Consider the following 15699-nt stretch of genomic DNA (forward strand, 5'->3'; position numbering starts at 1 on the left):
CTCGCCTGGTTGTGCTTTGTAACCTTATTAATATCGGTCTCTGACTGTAGTGTCTGTACCTATGCCCCTGCCCCACCCAGACTGAACTAGGGGAGGATGGGGCTGGGTTCATTCATTTACTCACTCAACTGATTATCATGGCGGCGCTGTCCCAGGTGCTGAACAGGTAGAGTTCCTGCTCTCTTGACTGTTGGCCATTTGGCTCACTGCCATATCCCCGACATAGAAAATAAATGAGTAAATAAGAAAAAAGCACACAGTTAGTGAAGCCAGGTGGAACTGGGCCCTGGAACACTGAAATTTAGGGATCACTGAAGGCAAATTGACAGTTTTGTGAAATTTCATGTTTATAAGCACGAGTATGCCTATAGCAGCCAGACGTAGGTGAGCTGAGCACCTGTTGGCAGGACTAATTATCGAAGTAGAGAGCTCTCAGATGCTGCCTGTTAAAGCACCCGTAATGAGCCACACTGCCAATTACAGAGCTGGCTGGAGGTGGAGTGTTCCTGCCGTCTCAGTTTCAGAAGGAGTTGTTTATGGTGGCTCTGGAAGGCCTGGGTTCCTTCCAGTCCCTCGTCTGTGGCTGACTTCCTGTGTGTGGCACCTTGATCCTGATTTGTCCTCTCCAGGCCTCGGCCTTTGGGGAGGCTCTTCCTTTGGAACTCACTGGTGGTGCTCAGGCCTGCTGATGGAGTTCAGCTGTGCCCAGGAAAAGTGGAGGGCACCGATAGGGACCTCCGAGGTGGGGGCTTTGGTGTGAAGTCTTGACCGCTCTGTGACCCCCTGGACTGCGGGCTTTCTGCAGGGGCCCGGGAAGCCTTCCTGGAGCAGGTGACAGGCCTCGAGGGTGCTGTGAAGGCTGCCAGGGAGCAGCTCCGGGCGCTGAGCAGGAAGGCACGCTGTGCCCAGGCCAGAGCCAGGAAGACCTGCATCCAGCTGGCAGACCTAGAGGCAGCGCTGGAGTCTTCAGAAGAGGAGATTCTGCACGCAGCCACCGTCCTGGCGTCTCTGGTACCGCAGGGGGCCCCTTCCCTCCGCTGAGCCTGGGCTCAGTGCTCTTGACCTGGTGACCTTGGGCGTGCCTCCTCTGGGAGGCTCAGTTTCCTCAGTGGTAAAATGGGGGTCACACAGTACCTCCTCTGCTGATTCGGTGGGGTAACGTTTGCAAAGAACAAGGCATGTTCCAAGTGTATAGTGACTGCCCAGCAAGTGGTAGGCGTCATTACTGTGATTTCCACGTTGGAGGAGTCCGCTCACCAGATGCTGACTTTGTAGTTAGCCTTGAGCATTTATGAAATAACTGGCCCTGTCCAGCTCTGCCCAATGATTTAGCCAGATGTGGCCCTTGCCCGTCGGGGATGGGCCATCAGTTTTCTCCTCTTTCCTCTAAAGGTGATTCCTCAGGAGGGGCTTGGCCAGCCCACCAACTGGAGCCACCTGGCCGCAGAAGCCCGTGTCCTTGCCAGGAGGTGAGCCCCCGAGAGCATGGTGAGGTCCTGCCCACACAATCATGACGGAAGCCCAGCCCTTCTCTTGGGGGGTTCCAGAGTCAGAGTGAGCCCCACAGGTGTCCCCACACCCGGAGTTAGCATCAGATGAGTACGAGAGCTGCCTGGTGGGGGGAAATGTCACCACTGTGGGAAGGAGAGATGTGAAGGACAGCCTGAGCCTGGAGATGCCGGGAGGTGGGGGGACCACAGAGCTTGGTCAACTGCAGGCATCTGAGAGCAGCCACTGGCTCTTTTTATGATAGCTTTGTTGAGATATAACTCACATACCATGCAAGTCACTCATGTAAGTGTACAATTCAGCGGTTTTCACTGTATTCACAGAGTTGTGCAACTGTCTCCACAGTCAGTTTTAGAACATTTTATCACCCCTGAAACAAACCTTGGCCCCATTAGGCATCACTCTCTATTTCTCCTCAACCTCCCTGGCCCCTGGGAATCACTTATCTACTTCCTGTCTCTGTGGATTTATCTGCCTGTTCTGGACATTTCATCCGAATGGAATCATACACCATGTGGTTTTTTGTGTCTGGCTTCTTTCACTTAGCATGATGTCTTCAAGGTTCATTCACGTTACAGCATGTATCTGTACTTCATTCCTCTTTACAACCAAATAATATTCCATTGTATGGATATGCCACATTTTGTTTATCCGGTCATCCGTTGATGGATATTTGGGTTGTTTCACCCACTGCCTTTAAGAAGCAGCTTAAGATCCTAAAAACACAGGGTCTGTGGAAGTTTTCTCTTTTAGCTGTACTCCAGGGACTTTAGACCCATTTTACAGATGAGAAAACAAACTCAGAGAAGTTACGTGATGTGCTTAAGGACACAGAGCTTGGAAGTGATAGAGCCAGGATTCAAACTCCGGTTGTTTTAACTGTTTCTCTTCTATATTGTCTTTATTAGGGTGACCATATAATTTATTGTCCAAACTGAGATTTTATGTGTGTGATAAAAGGCTCTATTAATCATTATGCCAGGACCACAGGCATAAACTGTATATAACGGGAATGGGGGCTTGGTGCCCTTTCATCAGTCTTCACTGTGTATCCGGCAGAGAGCTTGGTGCTCGTGGCTGTTCTCTGTTTGGGATGGCAGGAGGCCCACACAGTGGCGGGGGGTGCCCAGGCCTCCCTCTGTGTGAGCTCTTGGTTGGGTTGTATTTTCATGCAGCCACAGGGCCACCGCCACCAAGATCAAGGCCACTGCTCAGAGGGCCCTGCTGGCCTCCAACACCAGTTATGTGCTTCTCTGGAGTCTGCTGGAAGGCAAAGTGGCCCTGGAGGCCCAGCAGGAGCTGGAGGACAGGTGAGACCTCCCAGGTGTGGGGAGGAGCTTGGGTTGGCCTTCTGGAGACAAAGAGGCCTGACCAGGGGCTGCTGCTTCCAGAACCTGCTTCGTTCCCCTGAGTTCTGATGGTCTTCAGGGCGGGATGAGATGTCTGGGGTCTTGGGCCTGCTCGGTGGTGAGTTACAGGAACCCACTCATGCCTGGGGTGCAGCTCAGCCTCTCGAGAGAAGGGACAAGAACCTGAACAAGTAGGGGTCAGGGCAGCATCTCCATGTCCCCCGCAGTGTCTCCCAGCTCACCCCAGCTTCCCGGGGCAGCTCCTCTGGGCTACCAGCTGCCCTCTTGGCCTCTGCTTCTCTGCTCTGGGTGGCCCCCATATATCCCTCTTGGTCAAAGGATCAGTGGGGACCCCCCAACACCTTACTGAACCCCAAGTTGTCTTCCTAAATGAGAGAATCTGATTGGCCCAGCTCAGATCAGGCAGCCAGCCCTGAGCCAGTCAGCATGGGTGGGATAAGGTCACATGACCGCCTCCTAGGGGTGGGGGCACTGGCTCTCTGAGTAGGGGTGAGGGATAGGAGAGAGCTGGGCTATGGTTTCCACCCCAGCCAGTGCCCACGGTGGGCGAAGCTGGGCGGGGCGGGTGTGGGCAGCTCCGCCTGGGAAGTGGGCGGAAGCCAAGCAGACCGTCCCCTGCAGCCAGTGCCTCTCCATGGCTGCTGGCCTCTCTGTGTCTCAGACCACAGTAAAGCTACTCTAGTTGGTTGATCATAGCCCCTCGGGGTGAAAGCACCCCAGAGCCTCCTGCAGCCCAGGGGGCTCCATTTCCCTGGAGAACAACATGCCCAAGGTCAGCCAAGGGCACAGCTGAGCCCAAGACCGAGCCGAGGCCGCTGGCCCTTCCCCAGCACCAGGCATTTTCTTCTTCATGGTTCACCCAGAGGAGCCCAAACTTTTGCAAAATGTGAGATTGTCGAGTGAAACCAAGCACGAGGCCCTTCAGAAAAGCATGGTTGAACCGAGTGAACAAAGAAACAAGAACGTAGTCCCTTGGCTGCCTTTCCCATTCACGTGGAAGCTGCAGAGTGGCGGCCACTTTCTGAGGCCGGCCGCTGGGTCCCGACCCCCACAGAGGGCGGCTCTGCCTGGGACGCTAGGCGAAGGCTTCAAAAACTGGGGGCTCCAGCTGGGGGCCAGGACAGCAATGGGGAGGGATGGCCTGTGCCCTGCTGCGTGCACCATCCTGCCTCTGTCTCCTCCCAGGTACCAGGCGGTGCAGGAGGCCCAGAAGGAGCTGGGCGCGGCTGTGGCAGAGGCGCTGCCCGAAGCCGAGAGAGTACTGGCCGCCGTGCAGCAAGTCGTCACAGACGCGGCCCTGCGACCGGCCTCGCTGGCTGTCCCTGTGGCACTGGTCAGCTCGGCCATCCTCGGAGTTCTGCAAGGGCTGGGGGAGGGGGAGAATGGGGCAGCTTGGGGACCAGCACGGCCCAGGCAGGGGCAGAGGACGTGGCTTACTTTTAACTATATAATGGTTGATTAAAACAAGATAACCTACCTCCAGGCTTGGCTGAGCGACTGCCCGGCACAGAGTTAGAGCTCAGCCGATCTTTGCTGTTGATTATAACGATAATGTCAAGGCCGGGGTATTAGCAATGGGATGAGACAGACATGGGATCAAATCCCAGCTCCGTGGCTCCAGCTGTGACCTTGGCCCAGGACTTTCCGTCCGCTGTGCCTCAGTCACTTCCTTGGTCAGGCGGAGCTCGCCCATTGGGTTATTAGAGGGCTGCGTCCATGGGGGGGGGGGGGGCTGATTTGTGAGAAAGGCACAAGGTGGCGTCCCTGCTGGTCATCCTCATCCCCTCTGTGCCTGCCGCCCTGTGCCTGCCGCCCTGTGCCCGTCACCTCTGGGTAAATAGCTCCATCATGTCCTGTCGATAATCCTGAAATCCCAAAACTCAGAAACTGAATTAAAAAAAAAAAGAAAGACTAAGCTTAAACAAATGCATTTGGGGCAAAACCTGAGCGGCCCCAGATTGCTCCTCTGGGTCTTTGTTTCTCCCCCTGCGTGTGGGAGGAATGTGCGGGCGGCCTTGCGAGCTGCCCCAGTACCGCCGCGGGAGTTAGATGCTGTCAGTTCCTGCGCTGCTTCTCTAAGGTCTGGCTGTTAGCTGGGCCAGAGGTTTCAGCTGAGGGACCTGGGGAGGAGTGCAGGTCGGGCAGGTCCGCTGAGTTGCCCGAGGCCGAGCTCCCAGGGATGGGTGGGGCTGGAATCTGAGCCCCGAGAGACAGTCCCCAGCCTGGGTCTCTTGCCCTGGCCCCGCTGCTGCCTGGGGTCCACAGGCAGCCCCCGCCCCACCGCTGGCCCTGGCCCTGGCACCTCTCACCCGGCAGAGGGTCTGCCCCTCGAACCTTCCTGCCAGCCCCTGCCTGAGCCTCCATCTCCCCGCAGCCTCAGGCGGCTCGGGCTGGGGACCTGGACCCAAAGCTGCAGGCTCTGGAGAAGACAGTCGCATTGAGAGAGCGCGTGGTCACTGAGGCTGCGCGGGCCCTCCAGGCCACCGCCCGGGCTGCACTGCACAAGGCCGAGCCCCTCACGCAGGTGGGCTCTTGTGCTTTGAGGCAGGTACCTGGGGGAGGTTGGGGCCGCCCCCGTCTGGGCTCGGGGGTTGCAGGAGGGAGTGACCAAGACTGGAAGTGGTTCTCTCCATCCCTCCAGAGCCTCCCACCCACGGCGCCAACCGCCAGCCTCTCTCTTCTCCTCTCTCCAGCTGCACCAGGAGGCCAGAGCCGCCCTGACCCGGGCTTCCTCGTCCGTCCAGGCTGCCACAGTGACCGTCGTGGGAGCCAGGACCCTGCTGGCTGACCTGGAAGGTGTGCATGCTCTGCTGAGCCCTAGGCTCATCAATGCACAGAGGCCCATGGCAGCTGCCTGGACTCTCTCCTCAGCTAGGACAGGCTTGGCTGCAGGGGACAGAGTCCAGTCTGTGGGCATAAGCCAAGCAGACTGTCCCTCCAGTCAGCACCTCTCCTGTGGCTGCTGGCCTCTCCCTGTGTCATATACTGCTCACCGGGTACATGCCATATGGCCACCCATCATCAGACCACATGCAGAGCCCCTCACGGCCAGATGGGAAGAGAGTCTGAGGCCATCGGCTGTCCACCCCTGGTCTAGTCCACTCTGGCTGCGCGTCCGGTTACCTGGTACAAATGTGGGAGCCATGGTCCAGTGTTCAGCTGGGGCTATGGGGAGGCACACAGAGTTTCCCTTTAGGAGGCGGCATGGGTTGGTGCCAGTCCAGGTCTCTTTTGAGCTTTAGGAAAATGAGGCTAAGAGCTCCCATTTTACAGATGGATAGACTGAGGAAAGGAATTGCTACCTACCCCTGGATCAGAGCTGAGCAGAACAGAAACCAGCCGTTTTACGATTCTCCACCTCGGTGTCCCCCTGTGTATGGGCTTCTGTGGCGTCCTCTTTGCTCCAGAGAGAAGCGCCCTAGCCCTTTTCTGTGGCTCGGTTCCAATGAGCTGGCTAAGGCAGGAGCAGATGCTCTCGGGGCCAAGGCCAGAGGTCAGGCTCTGCCGTCATCTTGGTTGGTTCTGTAGCTTCTCTCCCAGCCCTGCCCGCTGCCCGTAGGAGATGCGGCTCCAGCCCTGGATCCTAACCCTCCAGGCGGGGTGGGGGGCGGTCCCTGCCTCCTGTTCTCTAGGTTCCTGAGGCCTGAAGTCCTGGTCACCCATTGGCTAGGGGGCTTCCAATGGGAAAGGTGTGGCTGTGTGTGCTTGTCTCTGGTCCGTGTTTAGGAAAATGTAAATGATATATAATGATGGAATATTAGGATTTTGGAACATTAGAATTATAAGGGGTCTTAGAGTCATCTGCTGCCACCCCCTCAGTGGGCGGGGTGCTCATCCACCCTCAGCTTGCCTGCTTCCAGGGATGGCATGCTCACTACGTCACCGGGTACCCCCTTCTCCTCATTGGATGGTTCTGAGAATGAGAATGCTCTTGTGTGTACTGGGCAGAGACTTGCCTCCCTGGTGCTGGGCCATCATCCACACGAGGACCCCGCCTCAAACCTCTGACCCCAGCCTCTTTTCCCCATCCCCACCCCTTTTCAGAGACACCCCTCTCTTACCAGCAGTTGGCCTGTGTTCAGTTGGTATTCGGAATGAAAGGAAAATTCACTGAATGAAACGTGGAGCAGCCTTCCCCAAGATGTGGCCCGGGGGCCCCTAGCCTGTGATGTGCTCTGCCAAGAGAGGGTTTGTGTTCAAACGAGTCTAGGAAATGTCACGTGCTGCAGCCCGTCTGAGGCCTTAGGGTGAATACCTTAGAATATTAAAGGCCCTGAGAAGGCCTGCAATAAAGAAACCTGGTTCACTTTGTTTAAACCTCATTGACATTTCCCCCTGACATCTACGAACACCCTGTAGAATTAGGACTCCATAGGGTACACTTTAAGAAGCACCAATTTTGTGTACAAGAAGCAAAGGTGATCTAATTTCTGGATTATCTTCATAGAACAATTGTGTTGTCACCCCCAAAGATTAGAAGGCTTGGTTCTTTTTAAAATTTGACTTTGTCTACTGTAATTAGTACTCTTTATGACAAATTTCCCTTAGAATTTTATCTGAAAGGAAAGGAAGAAGTCTCTCTCTTCTTTAAAGAGGAAAACTACTACTTCTTAGGTAATAAAATCTATGTGAATTGTAGTACTTCCCTTTTTGTCTTAGCTGCTGGGAAGCTCAGAGGTAAATAGAGCATTTGGTACCTGCAGTATCATTGTCCTAATTTTCTGGCACTTCTCTTTCCTTCCTCAACCCCCCAGTTACATATGGCTCTTGTTTTTCATTTTACTGGTCCAGCTGTTGTTTTATCCGTCACTATAATAAGCTGCCTCAGGGCCTTTTCAGAAATAAGTGGTACCTTAAAACAAAGAGTTGAGTAGATTTGGCCGAGTACTGTACTGTTGCTCCCCATCCCTACCCCTGGCCCAGGGATTGACCACCAAGTAATTTGTGAGTTTAATAATTGTCGTAATTTCTGACAGTATGTCCCACACCGCCCGCCCCCCGACAAGCCTGGGAAGGTTACGCATGGATCTCACGCATCTCAAACCCCCGCTACTGTTGTCTGAGGGTCTGGGGCTGGTCAGGTATCTGTCAGTGACCACCCGGCAGGCTCTGGATGCTCAAGCCCCGACCCCCTGACACAGCCTCTGCCGGGTTTGCAGGAATGAAGCTGCGGTTTCCTCTGCCTGAGGATCAGGCCGCGTTGACGAGGAAGGCGGGTCTCGTCCAGGACAGGATCCTCGCGGACGCGCGAAAGAAGACCAAGCAGGCGGAGAGGATGCTGGGAAACGCGGCGTCTGTCTCCTCCAGCGCCAAGAAGAAGGGCAGGGAAGCCGAGCTGTTGGCCAAGGACAGTGCCAAGGTCAGGGCCACAGCTGTGATGATGGCGGCATCCCTGCCTTCGGGGCCCATGGGAGGACTGTCCCATAAGAGCTGACCTTCCGTGGGGTGAACGTTGCCCCTGCAGACCCGCCCCTTCCTTGTGTGCAGGGCTGGACACTGGGCACTTGCTGAGGACTGAGTGGGTCCCGGGCTCTGAGCTCTGGAGCTTCACTTGGGTGACCCTGTTGATTCCTCAAGAAATAGGTGTCACTGCTGTCCCCATGGGACAGGTGAGGACCCTGAGGCCCAGCCCGGTTCAGTAACTGGAATCGTATGACCAAGGCCCACACCTACGTCTGTTTGGCCTTACTTCCTAAACCTCTGAGCGTTTTGTTTTGAATTGGGACCAAATCCTAATCAATGTGCATCTCCCCAGCTCTCACAGTTTTGTTGTGCCTAGCCGACCTCCAACACCTATCTGTTGAATGAATGAATGAATGAGTGAATGAATGAGTGATCTGGTGCACAAAGCGATGACTGCTTGGCATTTTTGCCATAAGCGCTCTCTACCTCTGGAAGGACTCACTCCGCTCACCCTCTTCTCCCTGCCACTGCTGCCCACGCCATAGCTCGCCAAGGCCTTGCTGCGGGAGGGGAAGCAGGAATACCGCCGAGCCGGCCGGCTGTCCAGCCAGACCCAGGCAACGCTGCGACAGGCCTCCCGCCAGGCGCTGGCCCTGGGAGCGCGTGGACGGGAGCTGGAGGAGGCCGAGCAGGTACGTGTGCCGAGGCCCCTGCCCCACTTGCTCCCAGCCCCGGGAGGCAGCAGGGACCCCTCAAGCTTTTCCTCCTTCCCTCGCCCCAAGGTGGGTGCCGGGCTGAGCAAGGTGGAGCGGCAGATCCGGGAATCGCGCCTCTCCCTGGAGAAGGACATCGAGGCCTTGACGGAGCTGCTGGACAGGCTGGGTAAGGAGGGCTCGAGGCTGGGCCCTGGCGCCCCGGGTCTCTGGGGCACCTCTGCGATCCTCCTGCGGGGCCCAGTCCTGGGGAGATCTCCTCCTTGCCCTTGTCTGCGCGGCCTCCCCCATCCCCGGCCTTGTGGTCAGTGACAAGCATTAGTAGTTGCTGCAGGCCCCCGTGCGGGGTGGGCTTGTGTCCAGAAGTGAGTTCACTTTGTGTCTCCAGGGGCCTCTAGTCTGGTGGGGCAGGGGGAAAACTAACCACGTACAGGACACCTGTAGGTACCAGAGGCACTGGTCAGCCCTCCGTGGTGGAGAAGAGACATCGCAGAGAGAGGGAGAGAGAATATCCCAGAAGCAAGTGTGACATCGAGGGTCAGCTGCTGGTTTGGAATCAGATAAACCAACACTCCAGTCTGGCATTCCCTTCCTTGGCTGTGAGACCTTGGGAAGATCACTCTACCTCTCTGAGCCTCAGTTCACCCATCTGTAAAATGGGAGTAACAGGCGGGTAACTTAGGAAGGACTTGCCACCCTGTGATACCAGTCATGCGGTGAGAATCAGTGAGTAGTGGATCTTAGGGAGGAGGTAGAATTCAAGATGAGCTTTAGCAAGGACACATTTCCAATGAAGGGGACAGCACTCACCAAGACGTGGAGGCCTCAGAGCGGGGATGGGGAGACGGTACCAGAGCAGTTGGGCTGAAATAAACAACATGCATTTTTTTAATTGTGGTAAAATACACATAAAATTTGCCATTTTAACTTTTTTTTTTTTTTTTTTTGGTGAGGAAGATTGGCCCTGAGCTAACATTTGTTGCCAATCTTCCTATTTTTGCTTGAGGAAGATTGTCCCTGAGCTAACATCTGTACCAATCTTCCTCTATTTTGTATGTGGGATGCCACCAGAGCATGGCTCGATGAGTAGTGTATAGATCTGCACCCGGGATCCAAACCCATGAACCTCAGGCCGCTGAAGTGGAGTGCACAAACTGAACCACTACGCCACTAGGCCAGCCCCCATTTTAACCACGTTTGAGTGTACAGTTCAGTGGCATTAAGTGCATTCACCTCGTTGTGCCACCATCACCACCATCCACTTCCAGGACGTTTTAAATCATCCTAAACAGAAACTCTGTACCCAGTAAACATGAATCCCCTGGTCCCCAGCCGCCAGCCCCTGGCGACCAGCATTCTCCTTTCTGTTGCTATGAACTTGGCACTCCAGGACCCTCATACAAGCAGAATCAGGCGGTAGTTGTCGTTTCGTGACTGGTTTATTTCACTTAGCGTAAGGTCTGTGAGGTTCCTCCACGCAACAGCAGGCGTTTTCAATTTTCATTCTTAAGAAGGAGGGGAAGAGTCAGCATGTTGTGTGTTTCGGCTGGACACCAGGCCCACGCCAGGCTGTTCACACACGTGCTCTGATAGAATTCTCACGCTAACCTTCTGAGGCGAGGACACTTACCCTCTTGCCATTTTGCAGACAAAGAAAGTGAGGCACAGAGAGTTTCAATGATGTGCCCAGGGTCCCACAGCCTGTCACTAGGGGAAGCTCTGGTTCACACTTGGGTCTAACTGAGTCAGAGTGCCCGCCCGTAGCCACTAGTCTGTACACAATGCCAAGGACTCAGAGCACTGGACACCGTGCCTGGCACAGAACAAACTCTCTACAGGGGGAAACCACTCTGGCTGTTGTCACTGGCGTTCCTTCATTCATGCTGGCACTGGGCTTGACCTGGGGATGCAGGAGTGAACATAACACCTGGCCCTTCCTCTCCCCCGCAACCCCCACCCCGGAACCCCAGCTGGGCAGGTAGAGTGGAGGCTGTAACTTGATTCTGAGTCTCCTCAAAGGCCAGGCTGTTTGGACCTTGCTGTGGACGATGGGGCCTCTCGAGGTCCTTGCTGAGAGCAGGACCTGCCCAGAGGCAGGGCTGGCCCCCCTCTGCCTCTGCCTGCCCCCAGCTCCCCTCCTGCAGCTGCCTGCCCTCCGACCTAGCCTGCATCGCCCAGGAAACTCAGGGCCTGGAGGAGCCCTGGGGCCCAGTGGGATCCTGTGGGGTTAGAAGCCATTTAGGGCTTACTTCCCGTCCCCGCTGGCTGAGCCCTGTCTTCCTGTTGAATGTCACCCTAATGACAAGGGCCAGGTTGGGGAGGCAGCCTGTGGATTCCATGCCACCATCACCTCCACCAAGTTCAAATGTGAGTCCCGGCCCCACCCCCTCATTTTACACTTGGGGAACCTCAGGAAGTTCTCTTTTTTTTTTTTTCTGTTTTTGAGGAGGAAGACTCACCCTGTGCTAATATCCCTTGCCAATCTTCCTCTTTTTTTTTTTTTTTCTTGTTGAGGAAGATTAGCCCTGAGCTAACATCTGTGCCAGTCTTCCTCTACTTTGTATGTGGGATGCCTCCACAGCATGGCTGACGAGTGGTGTAGGTCTTCGCCTGGGATCTGAACCCGTGAACCTGGGCCACCAAAGGGGAGCACGTGGAACTTTAACCACTTGGCCATGGGGCCAGCCCATCAGGAATTTCTTGATCCCAAGAAATAGAGCTAATCTGTGCAGGGCCAGGACCAGAACCCCCTGTCCGCTTCCCCTGCGGCCCTTCCTGCCCCGTTCACCTCCTCATCCTCATTCTGAAGCCAGAAACCTTCTATAGCCCCAGCTCCTCCTGCATCCCAGCACAAGTGGTACCTGTAAATGTGTGCTCTTGGTGAATGGAGGCGGCATGTGGGAGCCAGCAGGCATCATGAGGACCTCATGCACACACACTCCTTTGTAGATGAGGAAGCTGGCGCTCAGCACTCACCCAAAGCCACTTTTTTCACAGTAATAGTAATACCAACAACAAAAATCAACAGTTGCCCCGTGCCACCCAGGAGGAAAGTTCTAACGTCTGCACATGAGCCCGGTGGGGTGCCCAGACCACGCTCTCCCCTGCCTCACCCCACTGCCTTCTTGGTCCCTCAGTTTCTCTGGTAGATGGCAGGCACTCGGATTTCTGGAAGGTTCGGGCTGGGGAGGGTCTCGGGGATGGGGGGCTGAACAGGCTCTGGGCCCTGCAGGGGAGCTGGCCCACACTGAGGCTGTCTGTGTCCCTCTGCAGGGTCGCTGGACACCCATCAAACCCCAGCCCAGGCCCTGAACGAGACCCAGCGGGCACTGGAGCGCCTGAGGCTGCAGCTGGGCCCACCCGGGGCCCTGCAGGGGAAACTGAGGCTCTTGGAGCAGGAGTCGGAGCAGCAGGAGCTGCAGATCCAGAGTTTTGAGAGCGACCTCGCCGAGATCCACGCCGACAAGCAGAACTTGGAGGCCATTCTGCACAGCCTGCCTGAGAGCTGTGCCAACCAGCAGTGAGGGCCACCCAGACCCGTGCTGTGCCCTGGGCCTGGGACATGCACACCCCGGGCAGGTGCGCCCACGCAGGCACACCCCCGGAGCCTGCTGCTGTGTCCCCTCCCTGGTGACTACTCACCCACCCTTCCGAGTTGATGCCCATGTCCCCCTCCATACCAGCAGGAGTAAGTGTGCACTGCCACCGTGCACGTGCAAACATGCACACCCCAGGGCAGTAATAAGTGCACGTGCGCAATGGACACCTTGCAGACACATGCCTGTGTGTGTGATGCATACATGTGTACAAGACCATCTGTGCGTGCACACAAGTTACAGTCAGTCCACGCCTGTTTATGGAGTGCCAGCTGTGTGTGCGCCTCCCCTGGATGATGGGGGAGCTATGGCAGATGCCCCGTGGCACTAACATACTCACTCTTCCTCATGAAAGTGGGGACCCAGGCAGGGTTGGTACTTGAAAGGCTGAGGGGGACAACCCACAGGGGTGGGTTCAACAAGAGCCAGAGCCCCCAGTCCCAGAGCGGCCCTCTGTCCTACTGCAGCCCCCCCACCTGTCACCCACCACACACCCAGCAACTCGGCACAAATGAGGGACAGGGCAGGCCAAGAAGCACAAGATCCTAGGGAGCTCTCCGCAGAGGAGCCTGCAGCCGGGGGCTCCTGGGACCACGGTGCAGCCTGCTAGGCTGGCCAGGGGCATGGCCCGCCCCTGCAGGGGTATCATTGGCCACATGGAAGACTTCATTCTCAGGATCCTGAGACTGGGCCAGACTCGAAGGAATCGCCTGCCCTGGGCCCAGTGCCCCTTTCAAATGGTGGCCTATCCAAAGACGGGGGCTTCAAGGGCCTGGGGGAGCCCAGGTCCGGGGGGCTCAGATAGGCTGCTGGGAGCTCTCCTTTGTGACCCTGCTCACCTGGGTTTGGCCTTTGACTTATTGACACTTCCCAAACTGGCCCTGCGGTCCTGTGGCCCCACCTGCCACCTGCTGGGCGTGGAGGCCTGGCTGCCATTCCAGTCTGTCCTGCGGGGGAGTCCCCCTGTGGCCAGGGCCCCTGCCGGCCTCTGCCCAGGATTCCATGGCATTTCCTCCTGCAGCTCCGCCCCTTTCCCGGGCCCCCTGCCAGCAGACCGCAGGGCCTTGGCGCTGGGGTGCTGGGGGCCTCCAGGGACCCACCCCCCTCCTGTGGCTCTTCCTGCCCCAGGCAGCGGGGACAGGCGGCAGCATGGACCAATTCTGTTTAACGTGGAAATAAAGGATCCCTTTACTCGCCGGGTGCTGTGCCTCTGGTCCTCCCGTGCTGGTTGGCAGCAGGCGCCCTGGCTGTGGGCACAGACTCACCACCCTGGCGTGTGGGTGCACACACCCGGCGCCCGGGGAGTGAGTGGAAGAACGTGCAGTCACAAGAAGGTGGCGGAAGCTGAGCTTACTGGCTTTGCCAGGGGCACAGGGGGCTTTGCTGGGGTCCTGTGACCACGGGCACCTGCCCTCTCCCCTCTGCTCCAGGAGGCTTATCAGGCAAAGTCTAGGGGGGTTTGAGGGTGGGGTACAGAGAGGCCCTCAGCTGACTTCTGGCTTGGGCTGGAGACACTGAGGCAGGAAACAGTCAACTCCAAATCAAGCATCGGGCTGCAGAAAACCTCAGGGTGGGACGCCAGAGAGGAGAGGAGGGGGAGGGCTTCAGGCCAGGCCTGGAAGGGTGGGGAGACAGAGGGGAACATTCCAGGCAAAAGAGTAGGCAACAGCCCAGGGTTTGCAGGGTGGGGGCCTGGCCAGCACGGGTCACTCGGGAACCCAGGTTGTAGGGGTGGGGTTATGGAGCGTGCTCAGTCAGGGCCCATGGCCCCAAGGCCCGAATCTCTCCCAAGTTGGTTTAAACAGAAAAGGGAGGCCCTGGGAGGGTCTCCTGGAACCCTGGGTGGGAAGGGCTACCCAGCTCGGAGAGCCCGGGGCCGGGGGCTCCTCTTCCCTCTCCCTCCTGCCTCTCCTCTTGGCCTCAGCCTCTGCTTCTCCCTGCCTGTTTGCTTCAGTCTTTTCTCTCTGCAAAATAGCTTTCTTTGCTTTTCCTGTGCTTTATGGAAGAGGATGCCCAGCCTGCATCCACTGCCCCACCATGGCCCTGAGTTTACCTGTCATCAGGTCAAACGCTTGGCGGAGACAAGCTGGAAACTGTCCTGGCCCCATCTTCCCAGGAGAGGCAGACCCAGCTCAGGCCAGGTCCCCTACTGTTGAGAGTAATGAGGGTCTCTGGGTTCAAGGCCATATAATGAGGGCTGGGCTGTGCCTCCTGCAAACCTGCTGGAGGAGAGCATCTGGAGAGGAGGTGCGTTTCTCCGCAGAGAACCTGAAAACCAAGGTGGCATGTGTGTGTGTGTGTGTGTGTGTGTGTGAGAGAGAGACAGAGAGACAGAGAGACAGAGAGACATGGTGCAAGTCAATGGCCCTGGTAGATTTGGAGGGGAGGACATGGGGCAGGGAGGCCAGAACTGCAGGCTGGGGCTCTCCAGTGAGCTTGATGATTGGTGTCTGGTGTAAGTGGTGCCAAGGAGGTGGGGTCCTTGGAAGACCTCTGGGACGGGTCTGATGCCCCCAGGCCGCCCTCCCTCACTCCCCTCCGCCTGGTTTCTCTGCTGACCAGAGCGCACAGCGCACACAGCCATTCTGATGCCTGCTCTTGGCATGCAAACGTTGTCTGCTCGAGCTGTGGGGCTCAGCAAAGCCCAGTCCCTGCATCCCCGACGGGTGGAGGACAGGCTTCATCTCCATCCCACGGTGACGTACTTCAGGCCCGACGTCCCGTGACTCATGCAGTCCGCTCATGCCTGGGGTGTGCAGAGCCACTCTGGCCCAGAGGTGGGGCTGAGGCTGGGTGGAATGCAGCAGCTGGTGAACATCTGGCTGGCAATGCAGCCCAGCTGCTGAGCAGTGGAAGGTGCGGTGGCCCTGCCCTGTGGAACGGCTGACCGAGGCCACCCAGCCCAGCTGGCCAGGGCCACAGGCTGACAGAGCCTGGACCAGGAGGTGCACTATGAGGGCCCTGTTCTAAGTCAGCTCCCTTCCCAGGGGGAACATCTTCCATCAACCAAGGATTGTAACTGCTAAACCCTTCTCCCCTCCAAGCTTTTCCTACCGGCTTAAACTCCCTGCAAGTAATAAAGTTCTAACAGCCCCTGCTGGGTGAGAG

General features: G+C 57.0%; 1 protein-coding gene across 1 annotated transcript in view; it reads left to right on the forward strand.

Annotated features, from left to right (window-relative positions):
• The window catches only part of LAMC3 (laminin subunit gamma 3), a 60934-nt gene extending 47146 nt beyond the window's left edge, over nt 1-13788 (forward strand). Inside the window, exons 20-29 of the mRNA XM_046680470.1 lie at nt 806-1011; nt 1393-1469; nt 2685-2819; nt 4065-4212; nt 5254-5403; nt 5573-5675; nt 8039-8238; nt 8828-8974; nt 9065-9164; nt 12269-13788. Of these exons, the coding sequence (XP_046536426.1) occupies nt 806-1011; nt 1393-1469; nt 2685-2819; nt 4065-4212; nt 5254-5403; nt 5573-5675; nt 8039-8238; nt 8828-8974; nt 9065-9164; nt 12269-12519 (1517 nt within the window). The 3' untranslated portion in view covers nt 12520-13788. The remainder of the gene's footprint in view (nt 1-805; nt 1012-1392; nt 1470-2684; nt 2820-4064; nt 4213-5253; nt 5404-5572; nt 5676-8038; nt 8239-8827; nt 8975-9064; nt 9165-12268) is intronic.
• Nucleotides 13789-15699: the final 1911 nt, after the last annotated feature.

Source organism: Equus quagga, chromosome 1 (assembly GCF_021613505.1).
Source record: "Equus quagga isolate Etosha38 chromosome 1, UCLA_HA_Equagga_1.0, whole genome shotgun sequence".
Lineage (NCBI taxonomy): Eukaryota > Metazoa > Chordata > Mammalia > Perissodactyla > Equidae > Equus > Equus quagga.